This window comes from Populus nigra, chromosome 8, assembly GCF_951802175.1.
Source record: "Populus nigra chromosome 8, ddPopNigr1.1, whole genome shotgun sequence".
Taxonomy (NCBI): Eukaryota; Viridiplantae; Streptophyta; class Magnoliopsida; order Malpighiales; family Salicaceae; genus Populus; species Populus nigra.
The window spans coordinates 21814588-21829556 of NC_084859.1; the positions used below are offsets into that span (position 1 = coordinate 21814588).

Sequence of the window (14969 nt, forward strand, 5' to 3'; positions counted from 1 at the left end):
AATATAAAAAAATATTAATTAGAAGCCAAGAAAAAAATAAAATTTAATTTAATTTTTTTAAAAATATTTTTAAAACGCAAAAGCAAATAGTCCTTAATGAGTAAAAAATAAAGAGACAATGAATGATTTCTGAGTAAGAGAAATTAGGGTTGTGAACGCTTTATTAACTTACACTAAACTTTCAAGTGATTTTTGTTAGGACAATATTTTAACAAGTTTTTAATAATTTTGATTTTTAAATTAATTTTTTATATATTTAAATCGTTCTAATATTCTAATATCAAAAATAATTTTTTTAAAAATATTATTTTAAAATATTTTCAAACAAAACATATTTTTAAAAGCAATTATTGTCATTATATCAAACATCCTCATAGTTGATCAAATTTCAAGCATGTTTATCTATCACAAGACATCAATTTTAAATTTTAATGTTAGTAGGTGGTATCTGATTGTTTTTTAAAGTTTTTTTTTTAGTAATAAATAAAAATATATTTTTTTAAGATTTATTTTTAACATCAATACACTAAAATAATTAAAAAATATAAAAAAATTATGAATGTCAATTTTTTTTTTAAAAAAAATTATAAAATACAATTTTTAGTGAAAAGAAAGATGTTTTAAAAAATGTTTGAACATCATTAACCGCTGCTGCCTGTGAAGAATGGGCTGGGGGTCCCCAAGGGGCGTAGCGCGATGGTAAAGGGCTTGAAATCTGCACAATAGGTCTTGAGTTCGAGTCAGGGCGTGCACCTCTTGTAAGAGCCTGGAACAACCGGAGTTTTACTCGCTCACCTGGACCCACAAAGTACGCTTTCTGGAAAACGAGGTTTACTCGAATCAAAAAAAAAAAAATGGACTGGGGTACAAATAAATCAAGCCATGGCCGCCTTGATTCACAAATATATTTTGGACTGTTTCTTTCTTGACCGACAACAACATATCCAAGTGTTGCTTAATTATATATACCCCTCTCTCTTCATCTTCTTCCCATAAGGATCTTCGCCATTGTTTTATTGACAATAATATCCCCAAGAAATGTCAATTTCATTTTACCCCTTTTCCATGGGATTGGAAAAATGAAAGGTAGAGCCGAAGGATTTTTTTGTCATTTACAACCCTTTAAGAAGACAAAGGGATTCCTTACAAGAGAAGGATGATGCGAGATCCTTTCTTCAAAGTTTTTCAAAATATTCTTTCTTTTTTTAAAAATATATTAAGATAATATTTTTTCATTTTTAATATTAATATATTAAAATAATTCAATAACTCTAAAAATTAATTTAAAATAAAAAAAAATAACAACTCCTTTTTTATAAAAAACACTTCCCTTCGATGCATGATTCCTAACTAACCCTACTGTCACCCCCAAACCTATCTCACCCACCAATAAAATCCCATCAGCTAAATAATAAAAATATGGTACCCACTCACAACGTGCCAAGTGGAAATGTGGTCCAATAAATGAACATTGATGATATCATTGAATGACCTGCGGGTGAGAGAGTATGGTAGAGCGAGAGCGAGTGGAGGGCGTGGTGGAGGTATTTGAATCACAAACGTAGAGTGAAAAAAACCCTCTTTCCCCCAAAAACCCTAAAAGCTCAAACCTTTGGCGGCTATCCACTGAACCCACCAAAGGGTTTTATTATCTCACAAGATCTGTCATGGCTACCCTTTCATCCTCTGCTGACCGTATCCTTATCTACTCGTCTGCTCTTTTCTTTTTCTCTTCACTTGTTGCTCTTCTTTTTTGCTCTTGATCTGCTGGTTTTGTGTTTTGCTGTGTTTCTTAGGCTCTCTTGCAGGGATTTCATTGAACTTGAGATGGGTTTTGAGTTTTTTCTTAACTATACTTGTACTGATAGCTATGCCCTTGTTAGGTTGATTTGCTTGACATATATGTGGCATAAGTGAATTGAATTTCACACTATGAAATTTGTTTTGTGGATTACGCTTGATCTTCTGGTTGAAGCTTGCTTCTTGATGAATTGCTTGCTCTATTTTTTTTTCCAGTAATAATATTCAAAGTTGGGATTTTTTCCTGTTGTTTGTTTCAATATTATGATTCCGGATTTATGGAATTCCTTTACTTTAAATTTCCATAGAAACTTCAGATTTGCTGCAGAAGTTATCCTTGGACTCACAAACAAAGACCTTGGAGATGCCTGAGCCCACCAGCAAGGTAATTTTCACCCTTAAAGATTAGATCTTTATCTTTGGCGTAGACTTGTGCTTATATGTGTTAATTTTGTTATTACTAGATCCAGCCAAGTGACCGGTCTGTGACCCCAGTGCTATCCAACTTCATGGATCCAACTGTGTGCTATCTTCCTAATGGTTATCAATCCTATTACTATGGAGGTGAGTTTAACGTGCCAAAATACTGCTGGAATTTAATATCTTTTTTTTTCATATTGAATTATTCGCTCTATGATTTCTTTGAAGAGATGAACGTAAATTTGATAAAATGTGTCGCTGCTGGTTCTTCCAGGCTATAATGGGGCTGGGGAGTGGGACGACTATTCAAAGTATCTGAACCCAGAAGGAGTAGATATGGTTTCTGTAAGTATTCCTGCTTGGTTGGTAGTTGTATTAAATGGCAGTGTTATTAGGTGCTTGGTAGAGTTGCTTTTCTAATATCTTCTTCAATTGTATTTATATAATTAGGGGACTCCATTTCTTTTCCAAACATCTGGTTTTCTAATGTGCATTTTCTGTTTTTTAGGGGGTTTATGGGGATAACGGATCTGCTATGTATCCTCATGGTTATTGGTATGGACCCTATAGCCCATATTCACCAGCAGCTTCTCCAGTTCCCACTATGGGAAATGATGGTCAATTATATGGTCCTCAGCACTACCAATATCCTCCTCCCTGCTTCCAGCCATTGACTCCAAGCGGTGAGCCCTTCACACCCAGCCATGTAGCCCCTTCCCAAGGCGATCTTTCTATCTCAACAGCTACTGACCAGAAGCCTCTGCCTGTGGAGACAGCTAAAGAAAATTCTAATGGCATTGCAAATGGTGTGGATGTTAAGGGAAGCAACGGTGCAGTTCCCTACAAGCCCAAGTATCAAAATTCATATGGAAGGGGTGGTTTTACAAAGGGACTTCCTGCTTCTGGCTACAAGGATCTGAAATCTCGTTTTGATAGGTTACAACCTGATATCCCATTGCTGGATACCTCTGTGCTTTCCAGTGGGCTGTACAAAAACACTGAGATTTCTTCTTCATTTTCAAAGGCTGGCAACGCTCCATCTTCAAGGAACCAGAATTTCCATCAAAATTCTCATTTCGTGGTATGTGATCTATGGTTTTCCTCATTCTATCTGTTGCATGTTTTTGACCGAATGGATGATAATAAATCAGGTGTCCTAATTTATTATTCTTAAATCGTAATCAAATGATTCAGTTGGTTGAATCCTTTTCCTCATTCTATTATTTATTTGTCCAAGTTGATATCTCAAGTTGATGTCTACCCCCCTATTCTTTAGTTCTACAACGCTTTAAATGTTGCCATGCCATTTTGGATTGTTAACCTTTATATCAATGTTGGGGCTTTATTAATTTTTGAGCATGACTTTTGATTTTTCTAAATGTTTCCAGACTCCTTTTGTGAACATTCCTTGTTTTGCTCATTAGTATTATTCATTTTATAGAGTATTCTTTTCTCATGGATGATGTTGTTTGATTCATCAGGGATGGCAGCACCCTGCTCTGGCACCAGGCGTGGGTTCAACTCATGGATATATGAATAGGATGTATCCAAACAAATTCTATGGTCAATATGGAAACGGTTTCAAATCTGGTATGGGCTTTGGATCTGGTGGTTATAATGCAGGAATAAATGGACATGGGTGGTTACCTATCGACAGCAAATACAAACCCAAGGGGCGAGGCAATGGTTATTTTGGTTATCACAATGACAGCATTGATGGTTTGAATGAGCTGAACAGAGGACCTAGGGCCAAGGGATATTTCAAAAACCCAAAGGGTTTTGTTCCTGCCACAGTTGCAGTCAAGGGGCAGAGTGTGCCATCAGGTGATACTAATGTTGAGGAGAAGGATAAGACAACTGTAGTTCCAGACCGAGAACAATATAACAAAACAGATTTCCCTGAGGAATATGATAATGCTAAAATTTTCATCATCAAATCTTACAGCGAGGATGATGTGCATAAGTGCATTAAATACAACGTCTGGGCTAGCACACCTAATGGTAACAAGAAGCTTGATGCGGCATACCAAGAGGCTGAGCAGAAGTCTGGTGGCTGCCCTGTGTTTCTATTGTTCTCGGTGAGCATGTGAATGATACTGATCTTTCTGATTTATTATTTCACAATTGTTGATGACCATGTGCTAAGCTTTCTTTTTGAATTTTGTCTAGGTTAATACCAGTGGGCAATTTGTAGGACTGGCAGAGATGACGGGGCGAGTTGATTTTGACAAGAGTGTCGAGTATTGGCAACAGGACAAGTGGACAGGCTATTTCCCTGTGAAGTGGCACATTGTGAAGGATGTCCCCAACAGTTTCTTGAAGCATATTACCCTTGAGAACAACGAGAACAAACCAGTCACCAACAGCAGAGACACTCAAGAGGTAGTTATATTAGCTTATATAATTTTTATTGGTTCTTATCCGTCACTATTTTCATTCTAAAATGCACCCTTGGTGATTTTAGGTCAAGTTAGAGCAAGGGCTTAAATTGATAAAAATATTCAAGGATCATAGCAGCAAAACATGCATCTTAGATGATTTTGTGTTTTATGAGGATCGGGAGAAGATGATCCAGGAGAAAAAGGCTAAGCAACAGCAGCTCAAGAAACAGGCACGTGATCTTCATAATATTTTTATCTTGCTTTATAGATGATTTGTTTGTTTTATTTCTAATAATTCTTTTTAACTTATGTTGACCCATCCTCTGCATAATTGCAGGTGTGGGATGGAAAGCAATGTGATGAAAAGAAAGAGATAGCAAATGGTTCATAGAAAGTTTCTGGACATTGTCTCTGATTTTAGCTAAGAACCTTACTCTAACTGAGCATTCCAAGGGAGAGCTGAATGATTCTAGAATGTTTTGGTTGCTGAAACTAAAGATGCATCAGAGGCAAATCGAAATATGGCAAATGGGGTTTTGCAAGTTCTGCTTTGTGCAGCTGTATTTGTAGATTTTCATACAACGAGTTTTGTCAGAAGATTTCTGCTTTAAACTTCTCAGGGGGGATGGAAAATAACTTGGCGGGCTAGGCTTCTTCCAATCCAAATAGTTCTTGGTGGGAAGCTAATGAGTAATGACAGGTTTCTGTTTCGGCAGGAGTTTGGGTTTTAGGGTTTCTGCTTTAGGGTTTTTATCTTCTATCTTGATCTTTTTTTTTTCCGACTACATTCTCTATATTTATCCTTGTTTTGCAGTTTGGTTATTATTTTCTGCCTTGTAAATCCAGGAACCCCTTTGTTACAACAGAGTATGTTGTCACTTATAAGAGGGCTAGAAAAGCAAGGTTGGAAAAAGTCTGCAATATATTTCAAGTAAAAGGAGCTTTTAATGTCTTTTCCTTTTTCCATCTTCCATTGCTGCTTTCCTTTTCTGTGTTCTCTCCTAATATTACTAGTATCAATCATTACCCCTTTGCCTTGATCTCTTGTCCCTGGTATGTTTGCGAGAATAGGGGAGATTCAATTGAGTTTTTGCCTGGGAAATTCTTGGGGTAAACTTCGTAAGATTAAGAATCCCCAAGTGTTAGGGATATTGTCCTCGTTGCTTCCGCTCTGCTCAACTTGATAATTCGAGCAATTTTGACTCTTTTGAGTGGCAGAGAACGACAAACCCAGGACACTCAGGCTCTCGTTCGTTACTATGATATGATTTGTGTTTTCACTTATTTAGTTTTTGCGTTTGAACTTTTTTTTTTAAATAATTTTTTTGTATTTTTTACTGTTTCGATGTTTTTAAAAATAAAAATATATTATTTTAATATATTTTCAAAAAAAATAAATTTAAAAAACAATTTCTATCACAATTATAAATACTGATCAATTTATTCTGATGTATGATGGATATATCTCATAGTTGTAGCAGTTATTTAGAAATTTAATTAATAGTTGGCATTTCCACATCTTTTATCAAATTAACAAGGATCACCAAGCCATATGCAGCCTAAAATAATATTAAAATAGTATTTTTTTAGATGTTCATTGATTTTTAATGTTTTTATAACTTTTTATTAAAATTATTTAACAGTATTTAAAAAAATACTTGATTTTAATATCAAATGATATCTAATGTTTTGATATTATGGTAACTTTGGCTATGATTTGAAAAAAAAAAGAGTTTAAGTGATGTATAATGTTTTTCAATTATTAAAATGATTTTTTTCTATAATTTTTATTTTATTTTTATATTTGTATATTAGAACCATAAAAATATAAAAATAATAATCAATTTGATCCTTTTCAAACAAAATAATTTAAAAATATTTTAAAAAATAGAAGCTACGGTAATGCAATACAAATAGACACTAAAAAAACATTATAAATTATAACTTTTTCTTGAATGGGATTTCAAGAAAAAGAAACTATTATGTATATTAATTAAATAATTATTTTCAAATATTTTATTGGAGTAAAATGCAAACCACAACACCATAATAATAATAAAAAACAATGTATCTAAATGTATGTTTTGTATTATAATATAAGATACTTTTTAAAAATATTTTTTATTTTTAAAATGTATTAAATCATTCATTAACACATTATAATCATAAAATTTTTAAATAAACTTATTTTTTTAAAATATCAAAAAACAGATGCTACGGACCCGCGACCCATATCTAAATAATATTCTCAACAGCACATACGTCTTAAAGCGTAATAAAAAACTATTTATGTATTTTTTTTTTCCCCTTGTAAATAGTGGATGATAGGAGGCAGTAGAGATACTCTCGCCACATGTATCCCACATAGATGCCATGCCGGCTGGCCTGTTTAACGTGCAAATCTGGACTTGATTCTCACCTACTCTTTACCATCTGCACCCTCCCTCTTATCAATTCCAATAAATGTTACTTCCAAAATAGCTAGTAAGTCTTTTCAAGAAAAAAAAAGAAAAAAGAGAGGCAAAGGAGGTGTCTTTCTTTCTGGGGTTGAATTGAATTAGAATCTTTGGTGCCTGCAAAATATTACTAGAAATGGTTATGGCAACTAGTTTGAGGAGATGTGGAAGAAGATTGGTTTCTTCTGTTTTCAATAACAGGGAATTCTCAACCACTTGTCAAGGCAACAAGGTTATTCAACAACAACATGAGCAACTACAAGAAACTGGGAAATCATTGAATCTTTGCTCTGCCATCAATCAAGCTCTCCATATCGCATTAGAAACCGACCCTCGGTACGTTTCTAGCAATACCCATTTCATTTTTCTCTTTCTATTTGGTTTCTAAACTTTTATTCCCAGTCAAAGTTTCCATCCTTTTCACTTTCGAGTTTTTTTGGATCAAACTGTTTATCCATTTCTTCAAGAGTGAAACTTTGAGTTTTGTGTTTAGGGAGTAGTATTAGATTAAATTCTGTAGTAATTATTTAGACCTTCTACTGTATTCCAGCTCGTATGTGTTTGGGGAAGATGTGAGCTTTGGTGGGGTATTTCGATGCACAACAGGACTAGCTGAAAAATTTGGTAAAAAACGAGTTTTCAATACCCCTCTTTGTGAACAGGTACCTCTCTGTTTCGTTCTGTCGCTATTCTACTCTTGTTGATATAATATTATAGAATTTCTTCGTGGAAAATCTTTTCTCTACTGATACTGGCTTCTATAAAGTTAAGTTGACTGTAAATGATAATCTACCTGCCAAAGGGTATCCATCAGTTGGACCTGCTTAATATTGAATATTGATCTTCTTGTTCTGATTCTCGGTTCATTGTTCCAGTTTCCTTCTTTTATAACTAACACTGTTACTGAAATAAACTACTTGCAGGGCATTGTTGGGTTTGGCATAGGCCTGGCAGCAATGGTTAGTTTTCATATTTGTTGCGGAGCTTGCATAAGCTTTTGATTCATTTCTCATCTGATAATTACTTATTTTCATCTCATCTAATAGGATAATCGTGCTATAGCAGAAATTCAGTTTGCGGATTATATCTTTCCTGCTTTTGATCAGGTAAGCATCCTTCCCAATTCCAAGCTTTATTCTTACCTCTCAATTCCCTCTAGTTGACACTAATTTTTACTTTTAGATTGTTAATGAGGCTGCAAAGTTCAGATATCGGAGTGGGAATCAATTTAATTGTGGAGGTGAATTTGGTTTTTGTTTCATTGGATAATGGAATTGGTATTTAACCACTGATTCACTCTCCATTACTCATTTTTACGGTTGTGATGGGATTTAATGTTATTCCACAGGTTTAACCATAAGAACACCATATGGGGCTGTGGGCCATGGTGGACATTATCACTCTCAATCCCCTGAAGCTTTCTTTTGTCATGTTCCTGGTATCAAAGTATGTCTCCTTATTCCACGTTCTTAATTTATTTTTCCCTTGGGAAAGTTTGGAGTGTTTTAGGAGCAACGCCTCCTACTAATTGGTTGCCTGCATATTATGTGGAAATGTTGCATATTTTTCGTCATGAATACCATACTAGTTTCTGTTCCAAGGCATTCTTTTCGAGACATGAAAATACATGGCAATGTGTGAAACAGATGTTCAATGACGTAGAAAGTGGTTGTTTTGCTTTATCAGTTTCATAGCTGTAGTTATCCAGTTCTCTTGTCCAGAAAGTGAAAGCTTTACTTAGATATGCTTAGCATTGAGACTCCATGGAACTCTTGTGAAGCAAAACATTTCCCATGTCATCCACCACCCTAGACTGACTTAGGTAAGCCACAGTACTTCCTAAAGTGGGACAATGGTGGTTGTTTCTGTCCTGTCATGCCATTTATTGTTTACAGAATTTAAAGAAAGTTTTCTTTCCCCCTATCTTTTTTCATACATCATTTGATAAATCAAGTTTGAATCACATGAGCTCCGTTTGGGTTAATAAGACTAAGTAGCAAGACAGTCATATTTCTTTGAATTCTTTCCAGCTCCATTTATGGGATTCACACATGTTTTCTGATAAATCTAACCAGTATCTCTTTGACAGGTGGTTGTTCCACGAAGTCCAAGAGAAGCAAAAGGATTATTACTGTCATGCATACGTGATACGAACCCTGTTATCTTTTTTGAACCAAAGGCACCTGCTCTTTGTCCTCATATTAAATAAATAATATGACCATAAATTTATCAATTGGTTCATTCTGGGATTGACATCAATACAAATGCCTTGAATTTTCAGTGGCTTTATCGTTTGGCAGTAGAAGAGGTTCCTGAGCATGATTATATGTTGCCTTTGTCAGAGGCAGAGGTAAGCTATTCTTAGCTTTTCTTTGGAGAGTTCAGAATTCTAAATCTGAAGAAAGTCACTAATTCGATAAATACTTAGGTGATCCGAGAGGGCAGTGACATAACACTAGTTGGTTGGGGAGCACAGCTGTCTATTATGGAGCAGGCCTGTTTTGATGCTGAGAAGGTAACTGTAGTTGCAATAGTTCCTTGTCATGTACTAAATAGTGTGACCTGTGCCAAACATCTCCATTAAGCGTACTTAATATAGAATTATTCACCAAGCACCAGAAAATTTACCAAATGGCAACTTCTCTGTACTGCATTTGTGACTTTGCCCCTCTAAGAAGAAATTTTGATTTGTTTATATGCTACAAACTTTTAAACGGGGAGTTTAATGCATTATATTTTGCAGGAGGGAATTTCTTGTGAACTGATAGATCTCAAAACTCTGATACCCTGGGACAAAGAAACAGTAGAAGCATCTGTGAGAAAGACTGGAAAGCTCCTTGTAAGTATTACAAACTGTGGTCCCTAAGAAAGCAAAGAAAGGATGTTTAGTGGAAAACTAGGTGGTAACTCTGTTGTTTCTTTGTAGATAAGTCATGAAGCTCCAGTTACTGGAGGTTTTGGTGCTGAAATTTCTGCGTCTATCGTTGAACGTTGCTTCCTAAGGGTAAGCATTAGCATTTACAAATTTGTATTTTCTTGTATTGACACAAGTATTTAAGTTAAGCACTCCTCCTATCAATTTCTTCGCATCATATCTTACAGTCAAGTCTTTCATTTATCATTCTTGTGTAAATTGAACATTGTTAAAAAAAGAAAAAATTTCTTTATGCTGCAAGAAGGAGATGCCATTAATTTACACAAGATATGTTGCTAAAGGTGCAGTAGATTGGTGAAAGGGTAATGCATCTATTACTTACATATCAACTTATTGCTAAAAAAGGTGGATGTGTTTTGCAGTTAGAAGCCCCAGTAGCCAGAATTTGCGGGCTGGATACACCCTTTCCTCTTGTTTTTGAACCCTTTTATGTACCGACCAAGAACAAGGTAAATTCATGTTATGGAAACCTAACATTGGATGGCAAATGGGTAATATGTTGGTGGTGTTTGGATGCAGATAGTGGATGCGATCAAAGCAACAGTAAATTACTAGTGGTGATTGGTGAAGAGGACAGGATGAGCTGCTTAATGTTTGTAAATGTGTATTGCTGTACCCCTCGGCCTTGGATTATTAACAAGGAATCCATTAGGGCAATAACTCAAGGCCAAGTCCAAGTCCAAGTCCAAAACCAAGGGGATTGATTGATTAGCAGCAACTAATAAAACCATAGAATCCGATTCTCTTGAAGCAATAATTTATTCAATTATGCTTAACAACATAATAAAAATAGTCAAAACAGTAATTACCCCATTCCATTCCATTGATTTTGATAATTAATTAATAATAGCAATTGACACAAATATAGTACGACGACTGTACTCTTAAACCAGCAATGATAGTACTATAGTTGTGAGGACAAGGATGGAGACGATACTTCATGGTAGTGCCCGCTTCCAATTGCACTTCTACAATGCGCATACACAAACACCCACCACCAGTACTCTTATGAAAGCCATATGAATGTCAGATAAATAATTAGCTTCTATTTTGTCCTTATAATAATCATATCTCAAAATTTTAGTCATCATCTCAACATGTCCATGTTACATTACAACTTGACAGATAAATCATATACAGCAATATAAACCTTCTACTCTGCGGTGTCATTCACCACAAGTCCTTTTTCGTTTGCGCAGGGCAGCAAACATAGCATAAATATGCACTCTATTGAAGGATTATGGGAATTTCCATCTTAAAAAAAGATACCAACCAATGCAGCTCTTCTGACAACAAAGTTTTTTCAAAATCGATCTCCATCATTCAGAGCATTCTTCAAACTGAGGTTCTTCTGCTGAATTTTTCTTCTCGGATCCCTGACCACCTGAGCAGACAGTCACTTGGATCGTTTCACTTCATACTTCTACTTTCTCATTAGCATCTGAAGTTTGGGCCACACTGGCTCCTGAGAGATCTTTCAAGAAAGTCCTAAGGCACCCGTTGATAATGCGCGGTCCTGCACCATCACAGAATCGCTTTGCAAGATCTACAGCCTTCATTCACAGCCAAACATAGTGGAAGATCAGATTAATGGCATGGGGGTGCAAGAAGAGTAAGCTAATGACACTAACTTGTACAGGGAAGATAAAAAGCTACCTCATTAATCACAATCTGGTGCCGTGTGCCAAGAACAGTAATCTCAGACATTGCCATGTGGAGGATACAGAACTCCAAAATTCTTCCCGCTGGCTCATTCTGAGGCATGAGAGAAGTGAACTTGTGTGATATTCATGGATTAGAGGAAAAACAATGAAATTCCATGTAGCTTTGTGGTATGATAAAATGTCCAAGCCCATGAGTTAACATGTACACAATCATGAAACTGGATAATCATTTCAATTTCAACAACGTGAACAAGTGCAGCAAAAATTTCATCTTCCTCACAAATAATATCCAAAAATATCCTATCAATACTCAACGCTCAACTTATGAACATCTAGCACAAGGGGTTAGCAAGGGTTGCTGTCTCCCCAGCCCATGGCAATCTAACCTGTGGTTGGTATAAATTTGTGGACCAATTAGACACTCAATACGAAGTGGGGTGCGGTAGAAAGGACAGATTAGAATCAAAGTCAGACTTCACCAAGTGCTCTACAAAAATATATACCATTTACTATATATTTAAAATCTACATTTCATTCAAAGTATTTGACAGCATACGCTTTCCAGCTGACCACCACGCACATAGAAGTCATGTACTATTTAACATGCGAGTTTAACAGCAATCAAATTAAAAAACATGGGATATTAAAAAACATGGGATCAACCTTCAAGCACAAAGAAAGAAAACTACCTGTGAGGTGGTGACACTAAAAAAAAAGGTGTTAAAAGACAAAAATAAAGCTAGCAGCAAACTTGAAAATCAAGCATTTCATTCTGTCAAAGCTCGAATCCAGACCTTCCAATTTGGCGGGGAGACTTTGTCTATTACAAGGACATGGCTGTCCCACTTATCCACCACAGCTACCAAAAGCTTCCTTGTGAAACTGCCACAAAAGGCACAGAAAAGCAATCAGAAAGACAATTTAATCCCACTGCCTCTTTCACTGTATTCAACTGCTCTAGCTACGCAATCAACCGATCAAGATATATCCAGAAGGTTTACCGCAAAAGCAGTTTGCTGTATACCAACTTTGGAGGAGCTGAAAGGACTTCGGCTTCTGAAATACAAAGAGCACGATTGATTCAGACATCCAAAGAGACTTCTGAAATACAAAGTGCACGATTGATTCAGACATCCAAAGAGAAGTGACAAGGGAAAATGAGAAATGTTTTAGAACTAAATCTGGTGGCATAAGTAATTCTCTTGAAGAAAAAAATGGTGCAGATTGACAGTACGGGGAGACCATATAAATTAAAATTTTTGTCTGTGGTTGCAGATTCTAAAATCTATGGATAGTAAATAATAGTTCCACTACACTCTCTAAAAACACATAAAATTAATAAAAATGGTACTGTAGGCCATTCGATGTGATAAAAATGGCCTGAAAAATGTGTGCTCTGAAAGAGACAATAGGAAAAAAAAAAAAAACTAGAGCTGGAAAGCTTATAAGAAATCGCATTCATCAAAAGCTAAGCAAAATGCTATAGCTAGGCGAGTGACCATAAAAAAAAGAAGCCTAATTACCAATTGCAGACTCTTTCTCATCGCTAAGCTGAAGCTCATCAGCTTCTTCAACAGTCTCAGTTGTAACAGGTGGTCCTCCAAAGCTCATGTGATTATACTCCAACAAAGATGCCTTGTCGAATTCATAACCAGGTTCTGAATGCAAGAATTGCAAACAAGCCAGTCACATAACCATCAACCAGATGTGTTTAAAGAGCAAATATGATATAAACCATCAAAAGTTGCTGTAATGTTTAAGTAAAGGGAATCACTAAATTACCTCTTCTTGCATTCATTCTTTTCTCAAATAGCCGAATTGGGTCAGACCCTTCTAAGCACGCAGCATAAATGATCAATCTTGCGCACCACCAACAAAAACCAATAAGAATTTTCATTTTCTTAAATTGAAAAGTAAAAGGAAACAAGCGACAATAAACATTAAAAGTTTCTATTTAGAAAAAAAAGGGGAGGAAAAGATTGAGAATTTGAGACTGAACCAAATATGTGAAGCAGAAGTATTGAGCATCAGCTGACTTAAAGTTGTGAAATTTGGAAAAGCAAAGATGTAAAATCCTAAACCCAGAAATTATATATAATTTTTTTTGGTATTTATTAAGAAAAACAAAAAGAAGAAGAGAGAGTGAGAGAGGAACTACAAAGCGAGCTCCCGGGCGGCTCTTGGGCTGCAAAACCTTCCACTCTTATCAATCTTTGGCATCATTTCTTTGTAATTGGTTGGAGAAGAATCGTCCAAGGCTTTGTCGACAACAAAAGCCGAAGTTCGAAGAGAGCTTGCCATCAAAATTTTTTTGCGGGACCTGTTCTTCTTCATCTCCTGGTTTCTGTTGGGTTTAAAGAAACTAAAGCTCACAATATGGGACTGGGTAGTAACAGTAGAGTAACAGTGGTGAGAAGAAGATGGGAAAGAAGGGTTTCTGAAGAAATTGAAAGGGGTTTTCGAACAGTTCGATAAAAGTGAGCTTCCCTCCATTCTTGCTTCTCACTGCGACTCTACAAATGGATGGATGGATAAAAATATTATCTTTCGCTTCCTCTTGCACTCGTAAGTCGTAGCAGCGTGTGTAGGTATAGGCGAATGTGTAGGTTCAACCCAATGTTACGTCGTTTTTGTTTTTATTTTATTTTTCATCGGGAGAGGAGAATAGAGGCCGACAGTAATACTGCCATTGTTTCTTAAAGTATTTTCTTAAAAAATATTTTTTAGGTTTTGTTCTATATTATTAAAAAATTAATTAATAAAAAATATTTTTTAATAAAAAAATTTTGGATTAATTTTTAGAAAAAATATTTTTATTTTATTTTTTACAAAAAATATATTTTTGAAATTTCTTATTATTTATTAATTATATTAAATTTAATTCTTAATTTTTTTGATTACTTTTTTTATTTTACCTATTAGAATTTGATTTAATTTTATTTTTGTATTAACTTTAATTCTTATTTTTTTAATTTATTTTTAATTTAAATTTTTTTTATCTATTATATTTGATCTTTATTCTTTCAATTGATATTTATTTTTTATTTGAAATAATTTATAAAATTATATATTTTTTAATTTCATTATTTTCAACTTTTTTATTTGTCAAGTTGATATTTATTATTTTAATTATTATTAGTTTTATTTTAAATAATTAATAAAATTAGATTTGTTTTCAATCTCATCCTCTAATTTTTTTATTTTAAAAATTTTGTTTTATTTTTTCAATTAATTTTAAAAAAATTAAAAAAATATTTTTCAATTTATTTTTTATAATATAATGAAATACTATAAATTTATTTTTAGCTTATTT

General features: G+C 34.6%; 3 protein-coding genes across 4 annotated transcripts; 2 read left to right on the forward strand and 1 right to left on the reverse strand.

The window, feature by feature from the left end:
- The first annotated feature begins 1535 nt into the window (after positions 1-1535).
- On the forward strand, positions 1536-5554 carry LOC133700445 (YTH domain-containing protein ECT2). 2 transcript variants are annotated; one of them, XM_062123973.1, is made up of 10 exons: positions 1536-1695; positions 2109-2185; positions 2265-2364; positions 2495-2565; positions 2729-2903; positions 2997-3301; positions 3702-4298; positions 4390-4602; positions 4685-4831; positions 4939-5554. In XM_062123973.1, the coding sequence occupies exons 1-10, from the start codon at positions 1668-1670 to the stop codon at positions 4990-4992; spliced, it is 1767 nt and encodes a 588-aa protein (XP_061979957.1). In that variant the 5' UTR covers positions 1536-1667; the 3' UTR covers positions 4993-5554. The 2 variants fall into 2 exon arrangements, with proteins under 2 accessions (XP_061979957.1, XP_061979956.1); XM_062123972.1 differs by having other exon boundaries at positions 2729-3301.
- A 1346-nt stretch (positions 5555-6900) lies between these two features.
- LOC133701720 (2-oxoisovalerate dehydrogenase subunit beta 1, mitochondrial) lies at positions 6901-10805 on the forward strand. The gene is made up of 13 exons (XM_062125762.1): positions 6901-7393; positions 7608-7719; positions 7981-8016; positions 8104-8163; positions 8240-8297; positions 8406-8503; positions 9147-9236; positions 9339-9407; positions 9486-9572; positions 9801-9896; positions 9984-10061; positions 10355-10441; positions 10512-10805. The coding sequence occupies exons 1-13, from the start codon at positions 7194-7196 to the stop codon at positions 10545-10547; spliced, it is 1107 nt and encodes a 368-aa protein (XP_061981746.1). The 5' UTR covers positions 6901-7193; the 3' UTR covers positions 10548-10805.
- Positions 10806-11016: 211 nt separating this feature from the next.
- Positions 11017-14262, reverse strand: LOC133701721 (uncharacterized). Its single transcript, XM_062125764.1, has 7 exons — positions 13815-14262; positions 13439-13515; positions 13180-13314; positions 12658-12712; positions 12451-12538; positions 11649-11747; positions 11017-11545 (listed from the first exon to the last, which is right to left on the reverse strand). Exons 1-7 carry the CDS (start codon positions 14147-14149, stop codon positions 11408-11410), a joined length of 927 nt encoding a protein of 308 aa, XP_061981748.1. The 5' UTR covers positions 14150-14262; the 3' UTR covers positions 11017-11407.
- Between the last annotated feature and the right edge of the window lie 707 nt (positions 14263-14969).